General features: G+C 29.5%; 2 protein-coding genes across 7 annotated transcripts; both read left to right on the top strand.

Annotated features, from left to right (window-relative positions):
- The first annotated feature begins 6,760 nt into the window (after window positions 1–6,760).
- LOC108322455 (F-box protein PP2-A15) lies at window positions 6,761–12,787 on the top strand. Of its 2 annotated transcripts, XM_017554556.2 has the most exons (4): window positions 6,761–6,913; window positions 7,015–7,357; window positions 7,438–7,556; window positions 12,196–12,787. In XM_017554556.2, the coding sequence occupies exons 2-4, from the start codon at window positions 7,052–7,054 to the stop codon at window positions 12,656–12,658; spliced, it is 888 nt and encodes a 295-aa protein (XP_017410045.2). In that variant the 5' UTR covers window positions 6,761–6,913; window positions 7,015–7,051; the 3' UTR covers window positions 12,659–12,787. The 2 variants fall into 2 exon arrangements, with proteins under 2 accessions (XP_017410045.2, XP_052728711.1); XM_052872751.1 differs by having other exon boundaries at window positions 6,783–7,357.
- Window positions 12,788–13,050: 263 nt separating this feature from the next.
- Window positions 13,051–23,125, top strand: LOC108322456 (homeobox-leucine zipper protein ATHB-22-like). Of its 5 annotated transcripts, none has more exons than XM_052872752.1 (5): window positions 13,051–13,184; window positions 16,089–16,184; window positions 16,276–16,341; window positions 21,886–22,208; window positions 22,621–23,124. In XM_052872752.1, exons 1-5 carry the CDS (start codon window positions 13,061–13,063, stop codon window positions 22,858–22,860), a joined length of 849 nt encoding a protein of 282 aa, XP_052728712.1. In that variant the 5' UTR covers window positions 13,051–13,060; the 3' UTR covers window positions 22,861–23,124. The 5 variants fall into 5 exon arrangements, with proteins under 5 accessions (XP_052728712.1, XP_052728715.1, XP_052728713.1 ...); XM_052872755.1 differs by having other exon boundaries at window positions 13,068–13,184; window positions 16,094–16,184; window positions 22,621–23,125; XM_052872753.1 differs by having other exon boundaries at window positions 13,068–13,184; window positions 16,094–16,184; window positions 16,256–16,341; window positions 22,621–23,125.
- Window positions 23,126–24,209: the final 1,084 nt, after the last annotated feature.

The raw sequence follows: 24,209 nt of genomic DNA, 5'->3' as shown, positions 1-24,209 counted from the left end.
TCGTACTAATTATTCAATTATGGTCTATTTTTTCTAATTGTGAAACGAAAATTCCAAAATAGTGATAGGACAAGGTTTTTATTAACAAACTTGTTAACATGAAACTATTTCTTTGATAGTATTATTAACTTTATAATTTATACCTATTGATATAATTTAATTATATTTTTTTTGTTTTTTTACATTATAGTTATAAACGATAAAATAATATAATTAAACTTTATCAAACAAGACATCAATCCTGGTATTTAGTAAGGTGACAATAAAATTTATTCAATATTTAATAAAAAAAATTCTAAAGAATCTAAACTGAACAATCTTATGATAGGTGAAAGATTAAAAATGGTTTAATTAAAGTCTAAAAGATCAAAATTATTCCATTATAATAGTTAAAAATCTAAATGTGTTATTAAGTCTACTACCTTTTCCGAAATTAGAAGTTAACATAAAATTTCAAATTCTCATGATTTGGTTATACAATTTTTCAAATTAGTTCATGATGTTAGTATAAAAAAAATACATTGTCAATTAATAGGAAATTACTATAGGAATATATTTTGTAATACCATTTCATAAAAATATTAAAGTAATTAATATTTTTTATAAAGTTAACTGAAGGTTCTGAATATTTAAAGACTACAAATTGTTATTAATGCAACTTTAAAAAGTAATTTATAACTTTACTAGTGAGGAAAAAGCTTAGAAAATGTATATATATACCCTCTAGCATTAAAAAATGTATATCTCTCTTGTTTGAGTTTTCAACTTGTTTTTTGAAGATTCGTGGTGGAATAACAGCACCGGTTGCGCACCATGACAAGGTGCCGCTGGTTTTGTAGTTCTTTGTTTATCCAAATGATATCTTTTCTTCTTTATTAATTCCAATTGGCAAGTTTTTTATAATATACCAATTCACGGTTTTTCTTTACTAAATCATCTTTGATGTGCGAACATTCAGGGGTAAAAAGTTAAAACAAGAGAAAAATAACAGTAATATTACAACTACATTTTCATCAAGTAAAAGAAAGATTTATTTTAATTTTTATTTATAAAATTATTTTGGTCTTTTTTGTTTGAATCAGTTTGGTCATTCTAAAATATAAATTATTTTCATTTTTAAACATAACTTTATTACTTTTTTATAAATTTAAGATGAGAAACTTGTATTATTTATCTCGATAAAAAAAATATAAACTACTACACCAAGTTCCATTTAGTTTATACAAGATTTAAAATAATGTTTCTCATTGTATTTTCACACATTTTTTTTCCGTCACTTCCACGTTTCAAAAATAATTTTAAGATTACGTTTTTCATCAACCTATTTCAAAATTTATTGAATAATTTTTCAAAAACTTTCATAAATTTTGATTTTTTTAGATTTTGAATTTTGTTAAAAGAATTATTTTTAACAAATTTAAAATTCGGTGAAAAAAAAAATAAGATATATTATTTAAATTGTAAAGATAGTTTTAGAATTTTAAAAAAAATATAAAAGTGTAGAAAGAAACAACCGAAGAACAAACCCAGAGACAAAGAAACTTCATCCTATGACTCTACTGCATTTAGAGGGAAAGATATCAAAAAGAGGATGTCTAATTAAGTAAAAAAAAGTGTTACTACAAAAATTTGATAATAGGTAGTGGATAAAATTATATAAGATATGAAATATTAAATCTTAAACTAGTAGGTTTAAAGATTTTTATTTGCATGATATTTATCTTATAACTTTTAATGGAGAATTTCAACTTATATTGAATTTTTAACCTTGAATACACTTATTTATAATAATAGCACTACATCATTATTTTTATGCGTTTATGTCATGATGAAAAATGAGTTTGATATTTTAAAAAATCTAATATGGTAGTTTATTTGTTTTACATTTGTGACACAAAAATTTCATGTAATATTTTTATATTTAGAAATATTTTAAACATAGTAGTTTTATATTGATGAATTTATGACGAAAAGTTTTAAGATATGGAAATAAACTTTGTATATTTAAGTATTGTCTTAATCAATCGCATTTTTTTGGAATCTTCGAGTATTATAGGTATACATATAAGTAAATATTCAATTTTTTAAAACTAAATATGAGAAGGACTATAAATATGTATATATTAATTTATCTTGATTCGTTTTTTTTTTTCATCTTCGTATTTACTTTCATTTTAAATTACTAAAATAGTCTAAATTTATCACTTTAGCCTTTGTTTTAATTTTAATGTTTTTGTTATATTATTATTCATTCTCTCTCCTAATTATTATGTTAGATTAATATTTGGAATTCATTCACTTATATTCTCTATATATTTTTCTTCTTAGCATAACTTCGATTATATCTCATTTTCTCTGGATGATTCATTCAAATGTGTATTACATCTAAAAGAAGACAAATATTAGATTCATCAAATATAATAAACTTTAATACACATTGCATTATTTTTACTCGTTTTAATATTTTTATATATTATATAATTTTCATATGAAAAGGTGTAAGATCCATGAAAAATATTTACAATTTTATTACTAGTAGAAATGAATTTCTTTGTGAATGGAAAATATAATAAGTTTATGTGAAAAGTTAAATAAGAAATTTTGGTAGCTTAATTGGTAGAAAATTTGTGGTGATGGGTTCAAACTCTTTTTTATCTTTTTGTTAAAAAAAATAAAATAAAATAAAATAAAATTTAAAATATTGATAATGGATAAAACACTCAGATTTTAAGGCATTATTGAGGGATCAAATAGGCCAAGTGGTAATTAAAATATTAATATAATAAGATAATACTAAAATAATAAATAATATTAAAAAATTGTTAAATAGTAAAAATTTTGGACTATAAATAGCCATGAGAGGAGAGATTATTCTTCACAAAGAGAAGAAGAATCAAGTGAGAGCTTGAGAAATAGAGAAGAAAGAGTTAGGGAGAAATTTTTAGTTGCAAGAAGAGTAGAGGTTCTGAAGGGTTTTCGGAAAAACAAATTCGGAGTAAGAGAAGTCTGGAATAGAGGTAGGGGAGCTAACCCTTCTAAGCTTTTATATTATGATTTAGTACTGTTTTATTACTATTCATGTATTGAAATTCTGTGTGAATACTGTTAATGCTTACTCTATATCTATCTATATTGAATTTCTGTGTTAATATTATAAGCTATTGTTTTGAATCTGTAAATAAGAAATTTGTTAATAAGAAATTTGTTAAAACTAGTTGAGGAACACTTTGGCTAAGGAAATACTTGGTACTTAAGTTGTTCATTATGACGCACCTCTCTTTCCTGGAAGTCTACTCGACAAGTTTTTAACTTAAATCTTGTTGAACAGATTATGTACTGTTAAACTATTGTGCAATATATCTCGTTGGAATGAATTCATGTTATTGTGGTAGATACGAAATTATGAATTATAATTGTGATGGTAGGATAGAGGAATCTTAAAAATCGGAGTTGGTACATCCCTGATCATAGAGCAACCCTGGTCCAATCCAGTAAGTTGTGACTAGTCATATGTACTGGCGTTTATGGTGAGTTTGATTCGTCAAACATTTGATTCTTCTCCGGTGACCATTTATGGTGATATTTTAGTATTGTTATTTTATTTTGTGATATATTCATTTTGTATGATTTCTACGATGATTGGATTTTATTATATTGAATTTATGCATCTGAACATGATATGAGTATTATGGGGAGATTTTGTAAGGGTATAATGTGAGTTGAGGAATATGAGCATGGTATGAATCTCGTGGAGAGATTCAGTAATGATATGGTATTTGTGTATATGTTGATATTGAGAGTCCTGTAGTTGGAGGTTATCCTGATACTCTAATAATCATCCAGTCTCAAGTAGAGAATGATGAATTATGTGGTGAGAGGGGCAGGAGGTCCTGGTCTATGTGCCGGTTTTGGACATAGTGTTGAGGACTAACCTTGTGGATGGTATGGAGTATTTTGGAAATGTATTTGTAAGAGGAAGTAGAAGTCATCACAAGTGCATAACCTCTCGTGACCGCTCATCAACGTATCATCTGGATGAGTGTCTATTGAGTATTGTGGGATGAGTGTCTATTGAGTATTGTGGGATGAGTGTCTATTGAGTATTGTGGGATGAGTGTCTATTGGGTATTGTGGTGTCTATTGGGTATTGTGGAACGAGTGTCTATTGAGTATTGTGGGATGAGTGTTTATTGGGTATGGTGGGACGAGTGTCTAATAGAAATTGTGGTATGATGGGATGAGTATATATGGTGTAATTGTGGTATGATGGTGTGAGGGTGTCTGACATAATTATTATATGATGTTTGTATCAAAGTAATTATGCATGTGTTTATAAATGATTTGTTGCATGTTAGCTCACCCTACTTGTTTGTGTTTGTGGATGTGCGATGATCGTATAATTCATTATACGGGAGCAGATGAAGGAATGTCGTCTGATCCAGTGCCAATGAAGAAATAGAAGAATAAATTAGAAGAATTTGAGTTATATTTATGAGTTTGTAGTTGAAATCTGAGTTTAAAAACATATGTATAGATATATATCAACTATAAATTTTCAAGTGTGAGATTACGGGATATTACCGTAAATGTGATGTTACAATATATAAATTATGCATTATCAGGTGTGAGATTATGAGATGTTACAAAAGGTCTACAAATTTTATCTTCCTTACTCCTCAACTCTTAATTTTATTTCATTTTCTCGACTATTCAACTTATTTAGTATTCACTAAATTTAATTAAATTTCATTTAACTTTTTTCTTTCATCATAACCTAAATTATCTTTTTTATATTCAATCATTATATTTTATTTTCAAGAATGCAATAATCAATTTCATTAAATAAAATAAATTTCAAAGATACATGCTTGATTATTTTTACATATTTTATTTATTCTTTATTTTAGGTTTAAATATTATCTATTTTATTGAGTTGGTTCAATTTAGTTTTAACTCTTTTTTTTCATTTGTTTTTAATTTTTATCAATATTGTTCTAGTCATTTTTTTAATACCTTTTAAATAATTAACTAATTGTAAACAATGTAAGTCACGAATCATGTTCTTTTTTTAATTTAATTTTATTATTATTATTCTTCTTAAAAATATCCACATGTCAATCCTGCACGGTTAAGTGTCAACAGAGCACTACGTATCAATCTAGTGTGACATGTTAGTGGGTTATATTCAATTTGATTCCTACGTTCATTATTTTTATTCACTTTTGTCACAATATTTTTTAATAAATCAATTTTATCCCTAAAATGAAACTAAATTTAATTTTTATATAAATGTTATACTTATTTAAATTCACATTTTTATTAAATAATTTTTGTTTAAGGTTACAATTGGTTTAAAACTAAAACAAAAAATCTAAGGGTGTGAACTAACAACATTGACATTGATTTAAAATGTTAAGAGGTTAAAAATCACGTAAAATATTAAATAAAAATAAAAATTAATTATTGTAATTATTATTGTGATAAAATAAACAAGGAAAAAATATAAAAATATTTATTTTTACAAAAAAAAAATATTTAAATTTGACAATTTTCTTTTATAATCAATTAATATAATGTTGTTGTATGGCATTTTCATTTAATAGTTAATTTAGTTTATAATATTTTATGTGAAGTTGAACCTTTTAAAATTTTCATTCTAATTTTAAATTAACTCTGATCTAAATTAAAAATATTTAATAAAAATATGAATTATAATAAAAATATCAATATAACATTTATATAAACATTAAATTTGGTTTTAGTTCGGAAAAGATAAAGTTACTTTATTTAAAAAATAGATTGAGATTGAATTGAATAAAAATAATAAATATAAAAATCAAATTAAATATAAAATATTGATATATGATATTGTTGTTGTCATATGACACATATTAATACAAATTTTTGCATGGAACCTACTCCGTATATTAATTATTTAAACAACATTAAAAGGATTAAATTTAACAAAATTGATAAAAATTGAGAATGATTTAAAAAGAAAAATATTAAAACTAAATTCAACGAAAATAAAACTAAATTAATATTTAAGGGTTTATTTTATTACGTTTAAAATTATTATTCTCAAAATTATGACATGTTCGTAGAACCTGCTTCACAAATATTTAAAATTTAATAAAGTGGATCCATTAATTATAGTATTAATAACTTTAATTTAAAATTAATACAGAATAGTAATATTGAATAATAAGGAAAAAACCAGTCAACAATATAATATATCGCTTAACCGTAATATTGATTCATCAACATTATGCCTCTGCTTAGGTCATCACTAAATAACATATTTATTGATAAAAATAAAATAAATAACAGAAAATTTTGAATTTAAATATTTAGTAAAAAGAAATAAAGTTTAAAGTGATTAACTTACTCACCACGGTAAGACTCGCCAACAAGTGAAGTTAAACTAGAGTTTAATAAGTGCTTCCTTTTTAAAATACTTATATACATTATACAAATAACTTTATAATATTGAACAAGAAGAAAGATAGAGGAAAAATACTTTCTTTAATTATTATTTTATTGTTGATTGATAAACTGAGTGATCAATTGACGGTTAAAGCATGAATTGATATATAAAATACTTGGGTGAAGAAAAGCTGTAATTAAGTAATACGATTAATTTTGTAGGTTTATATTGATTTTAAATATAGTTTATACAATTATAAATAAGAATTAAATGTTTTGATTTGTTTATTGTGTACTAAAATTGGTATGGGAATGAAGAAATATGAAGAATTAAAGAGGAAAGGAAAGGAATGGGAAAAATAAAGTGAAGGTGATGGGTGGATGGGAAATAGAGATTGTATTGTATCGAATCTGAACCCGTGTTAACTTCGAGGGAAAATTCCCCTCGGAAGCCAAACATAGAAATCCCATAATTCCTATTTCCAAGGTAATTCTCCAACTCACCTTTCACTTCAATTCAATTCTATAATTCCGCACTCACTCTGCCGTTGTCTCTTCCGTTCTTCCTTCCTTTCCTTCTTCGGCCAGGTTTGAATGAAAGGAAAGAACGGGTGATCGGGAGGGAATGGGGGCCTCGCTGTCGAACCTAGGAAGCAACGGTTCGGCCGCCGCTCCGGGCCTCGGTGACATTCCGGAGAATTGCGTCGCCCGCGTTTTCCTCCACCTCACTCCGCCGGAGATTTGCAACCTAGCGCGCCTCAACCGCTCTTTTCGCGGCGCTGCCTCCGCCGATTCCGTCTGGCAAACCAAGCTGCCTACCAACTACCAAGATCTGCTCGATTTGATGCCTGCCGAGAGGTACCGGAATCTCTCCAAGAAGGACATTTTCGCGCTGCTCTCTCGTCCAGTGCCGTTCGACGACGGCAACAAGGTGCGGCGCGCTTTTCTTTTTGTGTCACTGAGTTGCCTGATTGGTTGTTGGAGATTAGTTGACGGATTATGGTTTTGCAGGAAGTGTGGCTGGACAGGGTCACGGGAAGGGTTTGCATGTCAATTTCGGCGAAGGCGATGTCTATTACTGGAATTGATGACCGTAGATACTGGACTTGGGTTCCTACTGAGGAATCTAGGTTAGATTCTCAGAACCTGCATTTTTTCTTAAATTATGTTTTGTTGAGAGTTGTGGTGATGTACGGTTAGGTTAGTTGTGCGTGACTTTGATTTATGACTTTCTATTTTGGTCTTAAAATGATGTGAGAACTTGGGGCAACTTTAGAGAAATCATGTTTCTGCTGCTATTTGAGGTTGGAGTTTTAAAAACCCATGCTATACATGCTTCCACTGAGCATGCAGCAAGATGGAATGCTTCTCTGGATTATTGAATGTTGTTTGTACGCTTCTGTGAGGCTTTAATGGGACATGTACTTGAAGAAAACATGTTTTAATTTGTGCATGGTTGTTGGACTGGGTTTGGACAAAAACAAGAGGATTGAAAAGTGATAGAAACTGGATCAGACTGTAGACCACAATGTTTTTGATTGGTGGAAAACAATGTTCACTCTAGGTATTCGAGAAACCTGGATCTCTCCCAAAGACTTCCCCAACCTAAAGATAACTCTTTTCTATCTCGATTCTTCTTATTTATAAGCAACTCCTATCTGACTATAATTAATTAACTAACTAACCTGTTGTTGAAAGGATTAGTGACAAACAGGTACCCGACGATGTTACCACGAAGAGAGAAACCCAGAAGGAATAAAATGAATTTTGTGTATTGAATGACACACATGAATATTCTTATTTATAAATAAGAAGAGGTACAATAATAAAGAACAAAATCAGTATCTAATAATGAGAAATATTTGGTCAGATATTTTCCTATCAATTAATATCATGTCTCCTTATTTAATACAATCAAATCATATCTCTAACACTCCCCTCAGGTTAGAGCATATGTGTCATACAAGACAAGCTTGCTACAAATGTCGTCAACACATTCCTCCTTCAGAGACTTAGTAAACATGTCAGTTAGTTGGTCGCCGAAGCTAACAAAGTAAATTATAACAAAGCTAATAGGTATTTCACGGGCATGACTTTCTCCTTATCTAAGTGACTATCAATCTTCAACATGTTCTGTCAACATATTATCATACGAGTTAAGCTTGTTAAAAATGGTTAGGTGGCACGATGAATGCCAGAGAGTAAAAGTGCATAGAGGACACAACGACTGTAGCAGAGAAAAAGAAAATGCTTAGAGGATGTGAAGGTGATGCTAATGGTTGTGGTTGCAGGCTGGAAAATAGGTCATGATAGATGGTATGGCACTGGTGCTATTTTGAGAAGGGAGAATCCTGGAAGGAATCTTCTATATGTTCTGTACCCTCATAAGTATTCTAATTCATAACAAAGATGAAATAATGGGAATTCCCTATCAAATCATATCATATTTTCATATTTAATGTAATAAAATATCTCTATCCTCTGCAATAACCAATTTCTACCCACATAATGTAATGGTGGTGGGGAGTTTTGGCAAGGGGATGGGTTGAGGGAATCAAAGGTGCCAAGTGCTGCACATCTCTGCAGAATGCTTTTTGATTCATTATTTTAACTTCCAGTGATGCAAATTCATTTATCTGATAGAAAAAATATCGTGTTTGCTTTGTTGTTGTATGTTATAGGTGGCCTTGTTCAGAATGCTGAACGGAAGTTTTAAGTCAAAAATGTGTTTTGTTATCATAATAAGCAACGATATGATTATTGTTTTGCTTTTCCAACATTATTCGGTGAATGGGGGTAATTTGGTGGTAGGTGTTAGACATTTTTACCTTGTTATGCGTGACCCTTAGATCAACTATGTATGCTATTTCATTTTTTGGGTAAAGGTGAATGGGAAGGAATAGTAACTTACCTGTACTCTAAGTAAAAGAATGGGAAGTCAGTGATTTTGTGTCACTTGTACGGAAGTCATCAACAGCATACATACATATAGATCATGTTATTTTCCTTATTAAGTTGTATTATTTGGTTTTCAAAGTTAAGCTTTTGCATTTGCTAGCACTTGACTGCCTAAGTGTGCATTGGGAAATACCCCTCTGATTAATTTGAAGTGTTGAATATAGTGAAAAACTATAAATTGGATTAAACTCCCTTGTGTTGAATATACACATAGGGTCGTTTATTTACAATAGAAGAAATATGGGTTAAGCCCAAAATACAAATAAGAAATAATAACAAACTAAAGATAAAAGATAAATATAAAATAAAGATAATATATCTGACACTCTTCCTCAAGCTAGTACATACATATGTATCAAGCTTGTTACTAATATATTCATAAGTGTTAGTGAAAATATTTGCTTCTACACTCGAGTGACACCAAATTGCTAATGATTTGCAAGACGACATAGAAGATGAAATACCAATCCAAAAGACTCCCCTTGAGTAACAAATATGAGAGGTTGTTCCATGTAAATCTCTTTTTACAAATCGCCGTTGAAAAATGCCACCAGTAGATAAAGAGGTAATTGTTGGAGAGCCACCACGGCTATAAATAAACTAACAAAAACCATCTTTTCCATGGGAAAAAAACATATATGGACGGGTTAAACACGATGGTGACAAAAGAGAGGTTAGAAGAGACAACAGTAGATGGTGGCGGCGGCAGCAATAGATGGCGCCACCGCCGGTAGTGGCGGATGTAGTTGCAGAGGCACCAGAAACTTTTTCTTCAAAAGAATCTTAGGTTCTAGATACCGTGTTGAATATAGTGAAAAACTATAAATGAGATTAAACTCCCTTGTGTTGAATATACACATAGGGTCCTCTATTTTTAATAGAAGAAATATGGGCCAAGCCCAAAATACAAATAAGAAATAATAACAAATTAACTAAAGATAAATATAAAATAAAGATAATATATCTAACAAAGAATATGTGCTTTCCAATGTCCTAAAATAACCATTGTGACTGGATATTTCTGGGCATTTCTAGATATGGCTTTTCTTCCAATCAAGTTAATATCTTAACATCTTATCTTAGTGTATTGACCAGTAATGTAGATGATCATCAATGAGGCTAGAATATCACAATGTTATTTGGTGTCTAGAATATCTTAAAATCTTATCTTAGTGTATTGTCATGTGCATTAGTTTCAAATATATGCTTGTTTATTTTTATATTGCTTTTGGTTTAACATTCCATAAGCTATGTGGCCTTTCTGTCCAGTACATCTTCTAGAAGTTGCAAACCTTATCAGTAACGTGAGTGTTTAATTTTTAGGTGCTACTTGTTCAATTTTTGAATTTAAATATGTACGAATTTTAAAGTATTTTATGAAAATACTAATTGGATCAAATGATCAATCTAGAGTAGTCCCCTGCGGCCCAAGGCAGGAGCAGGAGGGAATACCTGCCACCCACATCAAATGACCCCGTGATGTTAAATGATTTAATTGGTTTGTATTTCTTGTATGACCCAAATATTAACTATGGTATAGAGTAAGCAAAGGTATCCTCAGCTAAATTTCCTCTGAAGAGCAAAATATCTTGGTCCAACATATATATATATCTGTTTTGTGTGTGTTTTGTGAGGAGAGAGCGCTTTGTGTGAAAGCATTTTTCATATTTGCACATTAGACTTGTCTACTTACTTGTGCATGTATTGAAGGGAATGAAGAGCATGAATTTGCTATTATAATTGGTTGAACTATGCTTCTTGAGAGATGAAGAGCATTATTCTCACCTCTAAATTAAAAATTACACTCCTATCACCTACACAACAATATTTTTTGTGATTTAATTATTGGAAAGCAGTCTTAATTGTGATCATCCCTAGCCTGCCTTGATTGCAGTTACTTCTAAGCTGTCTTAATTGTGGCCTATTAGAAATGTTTAGTGAAACATCAAAGTATACAACCAATGGGATGTTGGCTCTAAGCAAGTTGAAATTCTATATCAACTGCAGTTATAACTGATGTTGTGCTTGTAAAGTTGACTTAGTCCCTACCTTACAATTGATTTTGAGGGTTAAGTACTTAGCTCAAATTCTAAGATTAGTCTATTTTAATAAGAACAGACCTTTAGTGATGATGAACAACTATGAACAATCCTCCTATGAAAAAATTTCATTACTGACAATTAATTTCAACCCCATTATCAATTTTACATGCTAGATAATGAAACGAAGTATTGAATGCTCTAACTATTTTTTTGTTATGATTTTACCCAAAAAACACATAAGGTGCCAAAGTTAATAGTAAAACATTCAAAACTGCCTGGCAATTATGCCAAGAATCATACACGGGAAAAATTGTTCTTTAAATGCCTGTTCACATTAAAATAGAAAACATAACTCATTAATTTTTTAAGGAGAGGAGTCCGATTCTACCTTAGTTATCTGTGTCTAGGAATAATGTTTTAACTTTCAATCATGTTTTGCAATTTGGTTCAGCTTAGATTGGTTGATCTTATGTGTAGCCTTGAGCGTTCTGAACCATAAAATAGTCAACCTAATTCAACCAAACTGACCCGACCTAGGAATAAAACATGAATAGGTGGTTTTGGTTGGTCTGCAGAACCTGTTACTAGACATGAATAGTTGGACGTGTAATTCTTAATGTACTTCTGGTTACATTATGTCAACTTTCTGCTTATTTGTGCTTTCTGCAAATTGTAGCACTCTTAATCCTGATACTGAAGCTGCTTTGTTTAATCTGTCAGCTCCTTTTTCTGAGGATTGCATTACAGTTCTGCTGTTTGTTTATTTCAGGTTCAACACTGTAGCATATTTGCAGCAAATATGGTGGTTTGAAGTGGACGGGGAGGTCAGCTTCCCATTTCCTGCTGATATTTATACTCTATCCTTTAGGCTTCACCTTGGACGATTTTCAAAGAGGCTTGGGAGACGCGTGCGCAACTATGAACACACCCATGGTTGGGACATAAAACCAGTGAAATTTGAGTTGTCAACCATGGATGGTCAGCGAGCTTCATTCGAGTGCTGCCTGGATGAAGCTGAACCTGATGATGCACACGGCAATCAAAAGTGCGGACATTGGGTAGATTACAAGGTGGGTGAGTTTATTGTCAGGGGATCAGAACCTACAACCAAAGTAAGATTCTCCATGAAACAGATTGACTGTACACACTCTAAAGGTGGGCTTTGTGTAGATTCTGTATTTATTATACCTAGTCATTTGAGAGAGCGCACCAGAAGCGGAATTCTGAAATAACCACACAGTAGGAATTTACTTTTAAAATTTTTTGGTAGTTGGTATGCACGGTATGAAGGGGTCAAATATATTTTCAGTCTGTCTAAAATTTTTGAAGTTTAATTTTAGTTCTTCTTAATTCTTTTGTTAGTTTCTCTGGTTTTAGAATGCACGTTGTTACTTCTCCAAATGATTAAATAACGCTTTATGGACGACAAAAAGTTAGCTTAGATAGCATTTGGAGGAAAGAAAGGTGTATTTCAAAATTAGAGGGAGAAAAAACTGACAAAAAATTTTGAGAAACTAAAACTGAATTTTAGAAATTCTACCGGGATAAAAACACATTTTACCCATTCTATAGTTTTTATGTAATCACCGTTTCTGTGTCTGTCCACTCTATGTTTTCTGCCTTTGTCAGATGAGATGAATACAGAAACAGGAAAACAAACTTCGCTAACACTTGCTTTGGCTGGTCTGTTCTGTCTGGAACTTAATTGTGATGCTGTTGTAGATTTTCCTCTCCTCATATTATTGTGCCTTCCATCAGGTATTGACACAAATTTTTATACACTTGGAAAATTTAGGTGTATCTTATTAAGTGCAATGTTAAGAAGCAGAACTGATGTTTCACTATTTAAATTGCCACTTACCTTTACCACAATTCACAAGTAAATAATATACCCATTCTCTTAGCGCATAATTTGTTGTTTTTTTTTTTTTTAATTCTTGAGTTGCATAGTAGTGATTTGTTTTACGTTACTACAAATACTTAAGTTCTGATAAAATAATAAACGAAAATGTCTTACTCTGGTGTGTTTCTAAATCGATCTTTCGATGCAATGGTTTTGCTATGTGTTAAATTATTTTTGGTCCTTCATATTTTCCCTAATCTTGTCTTGTTCCTTTTATACTAGTCCTTGACTTAATATTGTCCTTGTGATTTCTTAGCACGATTTTGATTAATTTTTTACTGATTTAAGATGAAAAACTTGCTAAATTAGATTTACTTATATAAAAACTATAATTTATAATAAATGGTTGGACATATGAATTTATAGCTTGAAAAATGTGTTTTACGAAATTTGAGACGTTAGTTGATAGTTTTTGATCGATCAAAAAGTTGACTTTTACCAACAACATTTAAAAAATAATTTCGATAGTTGAGTTGAAATAATTGCAATCGAGATCAGCTACAAATAATTTTGGGTGAAAATATTATTAATATTTTGAATGATTAAATTAAATTTTTAAATACTGTTTAATATTTAAAATTATTTATTTAAATAAAAAATGTACTAAATATACATTGTTTTGTTTAAATAAAATATTTAAAATAAAAATTATTCAGGTTTAATGTATCTAAAGTTCTTGAAATTTTATGTCCATATAAGAGTCAAACAGGTGGGGTTTTATACAATAAAGTTCAAAACGTCTAAACGAATCCCACCCTTCTTTTTATTATTTTAGTTTTATTCAAGTGCATGTTTTAAAAGGCTTAAATTTTATATGAAAGTGATTGTGTTAAACAAGTTTCACCTTAAATAAACTTCATGCATTTCCTAGATTTAAGGATTAATAATTGCTAAATTTAAGGATTAACCAAACACAATAGGTTTTATAAATGCCCTACAACTTTTCAAAAAAAATGATATGACTTAAAAGTTTACTCTAGGTGTTTTAAAGTAGCAAATTTAGTTATACTTGTAATATTAGTTATATATATAGATATATCATGTTTTTTTAAATTATTGATACATGATATTTACTGACTTGACTTGTGTCTGAGTTCTATATAAAATAAACTTATTATTTATCTTTCATAAGATAACTTTAAAAAAATAATTTGAGAAAAACGATATTTTAATGCATAGTGTTTTTGAAAAATAACTTTTTTTTTAATTTTGATTTTAAATTTCAAAATAAAATTAATTATTCTTTTATCACTTGTATTGTTAATTTCCCTTTAATCTTTATTTAGTTTACATACAATGAAAAAGGTAAACTAAAAAATAATGTTTTGTTAGATTAAAAAACCTATGAATACTTTATTATTTTTTAAATCTTAAACAACTTTTAAGAAGAGAAGGGAGGAAGTATTATGCTACAGGAAATAAAAAATAAGCTATGTCCGTTCTTCCCATGAAGTATATGTTAGTTTAAAACATTACATTTAATATTAAAGAAAGTGTTGAATATGATTTTATTTTTTCATATGAAATTTTTTATATAATTTGTATTTCAAATTTTAAAAAATAAATAAATAAAATATTTTTAATTAAATTGTGTGTTAAATTTTTTATTGATTAAGTGATATTTTAGATTAATATAGCGTTTGATATATTTTAATTTATGAAGATAAACTTTAACACACTTAAACTAAGAGGATTATGGTCACCCATTTTTAAAGTGTGTTGACCAAAATACATTTTTTTAAATATAAAAACAAATTTCAATTTTACATTAATATAATATATTTAACTTTAAGAATAATAATAAGCTAATCATAATACTTACTTATAATATGTTTGAATCTATATGTTTATTAAAGAAATACTTAACTTTTTTAACAATAAATGAAAAGGTATAATAAGACAAATTTGTTTAAAAGTACTTTTTAAGAGAGAAAAAACTAACAAGCTAAAAATTAGTTTATGTTTCATTTGAATTTATAAAAGTGTTATTTTTATAATTTCTTTAAATTTTCATTTTTAATTTATGAATAAGTTAGTTTTAGCTTATAAAATCATTTTACTGTATTTATTTATTCGTTTATTTTTAAAGTATTTAAGAAATTTATTGCTTAGGGGAGTAGTATCATATTTGAAAAAGATATATAGACCAAGCAGAAATGTTGAAGTAAGAAAACAGTTGCATACTTTGGGTAGATGGAAGCAACAGGAAAATAAATTGAAGCTCAAACTGATAAGATAACCCGTGTTTTGGTCAATCCACAGAAACAAACAAATATACATCGTGTGATGATGGAGAAGAATTTTTTATACTATAATTATTAGGGTTCTCTTTTCTCATGTCATACTGTGTATCTGCAAAAGGCAAAATAGTAAGAACATGTTAAACATCAAGGTTCTTTGAGAGCTCTGTGTAGCTTCTTTTTCTACCTATTTTTGTCATTGTTTCATAACATTAGTGTTTCATTATTAGATCTCTGTGTAGAATCATCTATGCATATATACTATATATCAGAGTAACCTCTTGTATAGCTATAGAATCTCTATGCACTGTGTTATGAGGTGAAGCTAAGAAATAAGTACCCACTCACACAATGGTCCATGCCCATATGTTCGGCGCCGTTTGCGTAGAGTCACACATAGTAGTTACCTTTTGCTTCTGTTTTAATCTTTCAGAACTATTTCTTAGGGAGGTATAGTGAGTTATTTATATCACTCATGTGGTAGCTAGGGTTACATATAGTGACAAATTTCTCCCTCAGTGAAGGATTTTACTGCTGAACAATGTTCACATGCATTTACAACATCATCAACGCTTGTTCAGGACCACGCAAACATCATCAAAGCCAAACTATGTCGTAAGCCAACACTTTAATTAATGGTTTCAAATCTGTTCTGCATAAGTAGCTATAGCTTCAAATGTGTATAGTTCATGGACTTGTTCATCAGGCATGCACACAGAGGACCACTCTCAACATCTCCACCAAGCTTCTAGTCTCTCTACCTATCTTCTAGGTATGCCTAGCTTTTTATGGTTTTGCAGTTTCTTTACCTTCAGCTTTAAATTTTGAACTTATCCTCCCTTGCTACAAACAAATATCATTTGTTCTAAGAACTTTTCAAAAAAAATAAGCAAGAACGATTATATTTTTACTGTTAGAAAAAGCTGAGAAAAAAAATTTAACTCAAACCGAAAATTTGTTGAATTAGTTTATTAAATTAGAAGAATTTAGGAAAAATAATACAAAAAACATAATTATAAAAATTAATACAATTTTTTTATGAATTTTATTTTTTTATTGTTAAAAAATATATGTTGAGAGTTTTCAATTCTACCCTTAATTTGTAACAACATTTCTAGATAACTTATTTTAATTATAATTAGTTTAATTTCATTAGTTTTCTTATATATACAGCAGCATAAAGATATTTAAAAATACGTATAGCAGCATAAAGATATCTAAAAAAAATGCAAAATGTCAAAATAGTAAAATAAATATTATATATAATTAGTCAAACATGTCGCCTCCGCATATTAAAATAATATGATTTTAGGAAAATATAAAAAAAAGATAACTAATTTTGTATGTTAGGAGTTAGAGACTATATATTATTGTTCTTTTAGTTAAGGGTGTGGTTCATTTGTATATAAGAACGTGTTTTATTAAATAATAAAATTATTTTAATTTAATAGAAGATAATAATTATAAAAAATATATCTCTTTAGGTGTGTGTGTGTGTGTATAATAGTTTAATAAATTATATAATAATGTATAGGTATTGAAATAATAATAGTAATAATAATAATAAATATATTTTTATCACGTCATTTTGTTTATAAAATATTAAAATAAAAAATAAAATTAATAAAACCATGCAAGATAAAACGTACTTCAAATAGCATTTTGTTTAGAAAAATGTTACAAATTACTAAAATAAACTTATTAGCTAAACAACAGGGTTATACAAGTTTTTCAAATAAGAAAAACTAGAAGTCAATGAGATGTTGAACACAGCTTACAAATACATTTTTGTTAAAAATAATCATTACATTAAAAATACAAAGAGAATTTATTATATTAACTTTTAATTTTATTATTTTTGATATAGTTAGAAAAATGGTTTGTCCAACATGTTTTGACATGGAAAAAGGAAGAATATAAATATAAAGGAGGAAAGGGCTTTAATAAGCTGAAGAAGTTGGGTGATGGAGTTAAGTTGGCATCAGATATTTTACCTACATTTGTCTCCCTTTGAAGAGTAATTAGTATTTTGGCTTTTGGGTTTCATTCATTGTCCTCATCAAGCCCACAAAAACAATACTCGTCGCCACAAAATTTAACTCTCCAACCATCTTCTTATATAAAGCAACGCTTGATCAACGTACACAGGTACTGTACGTCCAAAACATTTAAAGAACACAAATATAACATAAAATGATGAACAAAGAAAAACAACCGTTGAAAAAAAGGTTCTCCAAAACTGTTCTGACTTCTCAATCAATTCCTTGCATGACAGGTTTACTTTTTTGCCTTCCAAAACAGCAGGAAACCCTGGATTTTGTTGTAGAAAATTTTAAATTTGCTTACTCATAGCCCTGGTTTTTTCACAGCTATAATCTGTTTTTTGGGTCCCAGAGTTATTACCTACTATCGTATTTTATAATTACCTTTCCTATAAAAAAATTGTCTAGTAGACAAATTAGTAGAATATAATAACCCCAACCCCTGTTCAATTAGCTAATAGCTCCAAGAACTTAACTTCAACAACTACTGTTTGCTTCTTTTATATCTTGTAATGCTCAACTTCGATATGCATGCAACAAAAATAAGGCTATTTATCACTATCTTATCTCACATTCTTTAATCTTTACAATGCAAACTAAAGTTTATACACAATGTAGGTGGAGAACAGTGCAGGTTTTTAATTACTTGTAACAAAGTTGACATTTTAACCCTATTCTAAGTCATTCATTCTCATGCAAGCCACTCATCTTACGCCACATCATTCATCCATGCAACAAAATCCTTTTCTCTAGGTTTCGAGCAGATAGCACAAGAGAAGGCCAACAGAAACTGCAAAATTATAAGAAAAAATGCCACATTAAATATTATGCACTTTTTGGTGTGGAGATGAGAATGAGAGATACAAAGAAGTGAAAGTGTAACAAGCAAAATGATAGAAGGAGACAAGACATATAAACCAAATGAAATGAAAAAAAAAATATTATGGAAAATAAAAATGATGAAGAAGATGTTGCAGCACCTGTTGATGGAGTAATAAAAAGCATTCGAAGTGTGGAGATATACGAATACGCCAGTGTTTCATTATTTTGGACGTCCGTATCAGTACGTCAAAACAGAACTGATATTGAAAAGTGTGTAGTGTTGTTATCAGGGTGCATGAATCAATAAATTAACTTGGATCATCAAGTTGGAACATTAATCTATTCTACGACCACCTTTGTCACACACTATGGTATCTATGACCATGGTCACTTTCACCATCTTTTGGGCACAAAGGAAAACCAAAGGCCTTCCCTTGTTTTGGAACCCTTCATCAGTTTTGTGACTAGTTAGTGCTCCCAAAATCCAAACAGTTCTACATAACTCAAAATAACGACACGTAAAATAAAGCCATTGAAGTTCAAAATTCGGTTTTGAAGAGTCGAATAAATTTGGTATTATGCCCTCTTTAGATTTGGAGTGAAAATGATTATGTATGGTTTTTTTTTAATGGGTTTATTTTGAGAGAGAGAGAAAAAAAGCTGTGCTGTGTTGAACAATGCAGGAAACATAATTAAGGAAAGAGGGAAATGAGGTTGAATGAACAGAATGAACCCAGGTTGTTTTATTTATCGTCCTTCACTTGCCCTTTTTATGGTGCAGTAGAGGTTATGGCAGCTTCGTTGTCGACGATGATGTGGCAATTTCGGAAGTCAATTCAGTTGTTTCCCTCTGTTAAATCTCTTTCTGCATTATTCACTGCATCAATTCATTCGTAATATCGTATTCATGCCTCATTTTGTTTATTTTAATAAGAATTTATTAAGACAAAGTATTGTTGGTTTGTCGGAATGCGTGTTGTATGTCAAACTCAGTACCTAATTTTTTCATCTCTAGCTAAATTATTAAATTAATCACCTAGTTCCTAATTAAGGTGTCGCAGAATTACTAAAAACCTTATTTTGAATTCGTTATAAAACTACAGTTTAAATATTACTAACTTTAATGGTAGCTTTCCTTATCTATGCAGTCTATTACTGAGATCAGTGTTTAATTGACCAATTAATTGTATATAAAATATTTTCACCAATACTTAATACTGGGACACTCTACATTGACAGAGGGAGTTGACATATCTGATTCATAATGTAAGTATTATTATCAGTATAAAGATATTATTTCAAAATTGGGGATATTTATGTTAATAAGGTTATTATGAAAGTGAGTTTGACAAAGAGACTCAATAATTTAAGAAATATTTAAATAATGAGTACATTGAAGAGGAAAAATGACTCAATAAAATAGTGTCGCCTAATTAATATGTATTAAATGCTTTTTAGTGTCGTCTAATATATGCATAATGCTTTTTTCAATTGTAATGACAGATATTTAGAATTAATCAGAAATTGAATTTTAGAAGTAAGTAACAAAGGAAATCCTAACTCTTAATTTATTTTTAATTATAAATTAAAAGAAAAATTCCAACCATAATTTGTTATAATTATAATTAAGGCATCCACATATAAACTTTTCCTTTACCACCACAGTATATTTAGACATTTGTAAACCTTAAAAAGTTATTTTGGATCATGATGTTAACAACTTTTTGACAATAGATTATGTGTCAGTGTTTTATTAGTCTGTATATTTGAAATGGACTAATCACGAATTACCACATAAGCATTATAAAAAAGTTGTCAAAAAAAATTGTTAAAAAAACTTTTTCCAATTATTTTTACCATGTTAACATATACTCTTTTGTCACATCACGAAACACAGTTAATTCTGATTATATATATTTAACAAGAGATTTAATTGAAATAAATTTTATAAATTGAAACATTTTCAAGAAAACTTGACATGTTACAGTCAAACTAGAGATTTAAAAAAACAATTAAACCAAATTTATTATCAAACATATCATAGATAACCTTGTGGAGAAGAAAACAAAGAATTAAATTATCTTGAAAACTCAACCTGTCCTTACAAACACAAACAAACTCAATATACGGATCTTGAGTAATCACGTGCTTTCATAATAAATTTTAGTAATATTATTTGGACTAATATATTACATCACATGATTTATGTTATCAGATTCAAACTTACAAGAGTTATTGTAAAAGAAATGGTATAAACGGGATATTTTTTTGAAACGGGAATCGTGAAGGCTACTCAGTGGCCAACTCAACACACGGTTCCCCCTTTTCACACCTTTTTCTGACAAGCGTAGTCCCTTCCCTCAGTTTCCACCTTAACACAAGACATTGTTGCTCTCATAAGGAAGGAAGAACAACGTCACCCTTACAATTTACAAATATCACTCTAATTAACCTTCCTTGGGTTGGGTGCGCGTACCACTCTCTATAGCCCCGGATAGCTACTACTCTATATTATCTCTGCAACTCTCTTAAAGTTAACTTTGATTTAGAAGGAGCAAGTGATGAAATAAATGCTCTGGATGTTATTTTCATAATGAAATTTATTAGCTAGAAGCATTGAAAAATTAAAGATTAATTAGCTGGCACCCAAAAAGTGAAAGGAATAAACAGCCTTTTGCCTCTCATAATAACAAGTCAGAACGATCGTGCAACACCTCACTGCCTTAGCTAAACTTGCTACACACATTTTTCTATCGGCCTACGTGGTCCAACTCAATCCTCATATACAGTGAACCCATCAACCCATATATAAGAGATCGTTTGGCAGATGGAATTCAATGGAAAGAAAGATCTAGCCCTAAAGCTGTAAAAAGATATGGATTGGCATTACACCACAAAACCATTTCTTCCTCACCCAGACACCTTAAGCTTCTTCTACAACTACAACAACAACCCTTATCCAGGTTAAACACCAACAAAATCTCAACTTGCATTTCTTTCTACTTCCTTTGCTTTACGATTTTCAAATGCAGTTAGCTTCTATATATGCGTGTTACTCAATGAATAGCTTCCAAGAATCAGCCTATATTTTGCAACCACCCCATTTCAATATTTCTCAGTTTTGTATTAGTAACTTGAATCCCAAGTAATTGTCCCATTTTCTTGCTTTTCTGAAGATAGCTAGCATAGGAAACATTGGCAAAAGCATATTCAGCTAAGACAACCTCCAGAAGATCAATCCTACAGCCTAAATGTTTATGTTTTATATTTTCAAAGATAGACTATTTATGTTTTTTATCATAAAACAGGTTATAACCCTAGCTAAAATGCTTTTGTTGATCATGTATTAGAGGCAGGACTTTGTAATACTAAGAAGTGTAAATAGTTATTACCACCAGATCTTCAAACACCTTGCTGCTTTTCCAACGTAACCCTTTGTGTTGCATTTTCAGGAGTGGAAATGAAACAGGCGACATTGTTGGAGACAGGAGAAGGTTCTATTCCGGCAATGTACAATGGAAGCAAAGAGAAGAAGAAGCGGTTAACAAGCAACCAGTTAGAGTTATTGGAGAGGAGCTTCCAGGAGGAAATAAAGTTAGACCCTGAAAGGAAGATGAAACTTTCGAGGGAGCTAGGCCTTCAGCCTCGTCAAATCGCTGTTTGGTTCCAAAATAGACGTACGAGGTGGAAAACCAAGCAGCTTGAGCACTTATATGATGTTCTCAAGCACCAATACGATGTCATCTCCAACGAAAAGCAGAAGCTTCAAGAAGAGGTATCTTCCAACTTCACTTTCACACACTCCCAGACGCATTATAAATGTTTAGTTGCTTTTACACGTATCATGGTGTCTCTACCTGCAAATATTATACATTCAAACATATCTCTTTTCATTTCAAGTTTGAATACAGTGGCTGTCTATCTCCTGCCTTGGTCACGCCAAAAAAATAATGACACGATTTTTATCTGTAAGATTAGGGTTTGTGTCATGAAAGACACCCGGGGTGATAGAAATATGAAACTGTATATATTATATGTTAACTGCATTACTATTTTACGTCATGCAATGTTTTTCAGACAAAAGAAGTGTGTCTTGTTCAGCAAAAGTATCAAAAGATGCGTGCAAATAACATCACATAATGGTTTGCTTTTGCCTGTGAACATGAATATGCATTTGGTTGGTTCAGGTTATGAAGTTGAAGGCAATGCTAAGTAAAGAGCAAGGTTTTGGGAAGCAAAGATTGGGAGGTTATCCAGAAATATCTGGAGTAGAAACGGTAGAAAGCACTTCAGAGGGTCTGAGGGGTTCCAACAAGGGAAAGAGTAACATTGATCAGGTCGCAGATGAGGGCTTTTGCTCTTTCAGCGTGGAAGATTATAACACTGTTTCAGTGCCTTTCAGCCAGTGGCCTGTTGTGCCTTATTAGCTATTAATTTATCCATAATTAATGTTCCAAAAGTACAAACATTAGTATTAGTGTTGTTACGTGGAAGATGATAACCTTTGTCTGAATGACATTAGGATCTGTGCAGACATGTCTGGTTGTAGTTATTACTCCTGAAACACCTTATCAGGGCATGCGTAATTTAACTCGTAGTTTAGTTTCAAGAAATTAATTGACTTGCATAAAGTCCTATTATCACCCACTGTACCTACTTACTTCTATGGGTACCACTTTATCTATCATACTTGGTTTAGAGTGACGAAGTTGCTTGTCACAAATCATTATTTTTTTTTATTTTAATATGAAAAATTAGCTGCAAATAAATAGCATTGCTTGGATATAATATAAGTGATTAACTGCTTATTAATCATAAATGTTAATCCGATATATTTAATGGAGTAAAAAGATTATGGACATGAACCGGAATATAATTCAATCATATACTGCAAAGCACATATATATATATATATATATATATATATATATATATATATATATATATATATATATATATATATATATATATATATATATATATATATATATATAAGTTATAACTATTTTTTAGTGATATAACTTAGTTTTTACATATTTATTATCAATGAGATATAACTTGCATTACAAGAAATTTTTTTTGTTATTTACTATTCAAATTTGTATTCTTATGTAATTATATATGGATAAATATATATATATATATATGTAATGAACTAACAAAGTGTCAAAATCAGTTTAGTTTTATATGATTGACAGACCTAAAAAAGAACCATCACGTGTATTTTTGAGTATTAGTACAGTTGAGATGTCAAAGTTGAAAATATGACTTTATTTGAAATATTCTTTTTATTTTTATTATGTAAAAATTAAACTAATGTTATTTAATACAAAATTAGCATAAAGTGTATATAAATAGAAGTTTGTATAAGATTTTAAATAATTATATTTATAACAAAATAAATTAGAAAATTGTACTTAATAATTCATTTTAAAGGTTTAAATATATATTTATAATAAAAGAAATCACACTTCTTAATATTATATTTTTTTTATATTCATTGAATTCATGTTCTATTATTTCCAACTTTACATTATCATAACTTATGACTTTAATAAAACTGAGAAAAAAAAATATTAGCTAACAAACTTATTATCTTAAAATATAATGTATCCATATTGTCAATTGAGTCTAAGAATATATACTGTACCTATTGATTAGACAATTATATAACAATAAACACCTGATGAATCACAAAAAACATTAGAAAAGAATAATTTATATTTAAAATATTAATTCTCTTTTCAACACTATTTTTTATTTTCAATTTTATCCT

This window comes from Vigna angularis, chromosome 2 (assembly GCF_016808095.1).
Source record: "Vigna angularis cultivar LongXiaoDou No.4 chromosome 2, ASM1680809v1, whole genome shotgun sequence".
Taxonomy (NCBI): Eukaryota; Viridiplantae; Streptophyta; class Magnoliopsida; order Fabales; family Fabaceae; genus Vigna; species Vigna angularis.
The sequence above is the reverse complement of the archived record's forward strand: the minus strand, read 5'-3'. Positions and strand labels throughout refer to the sequence as shown.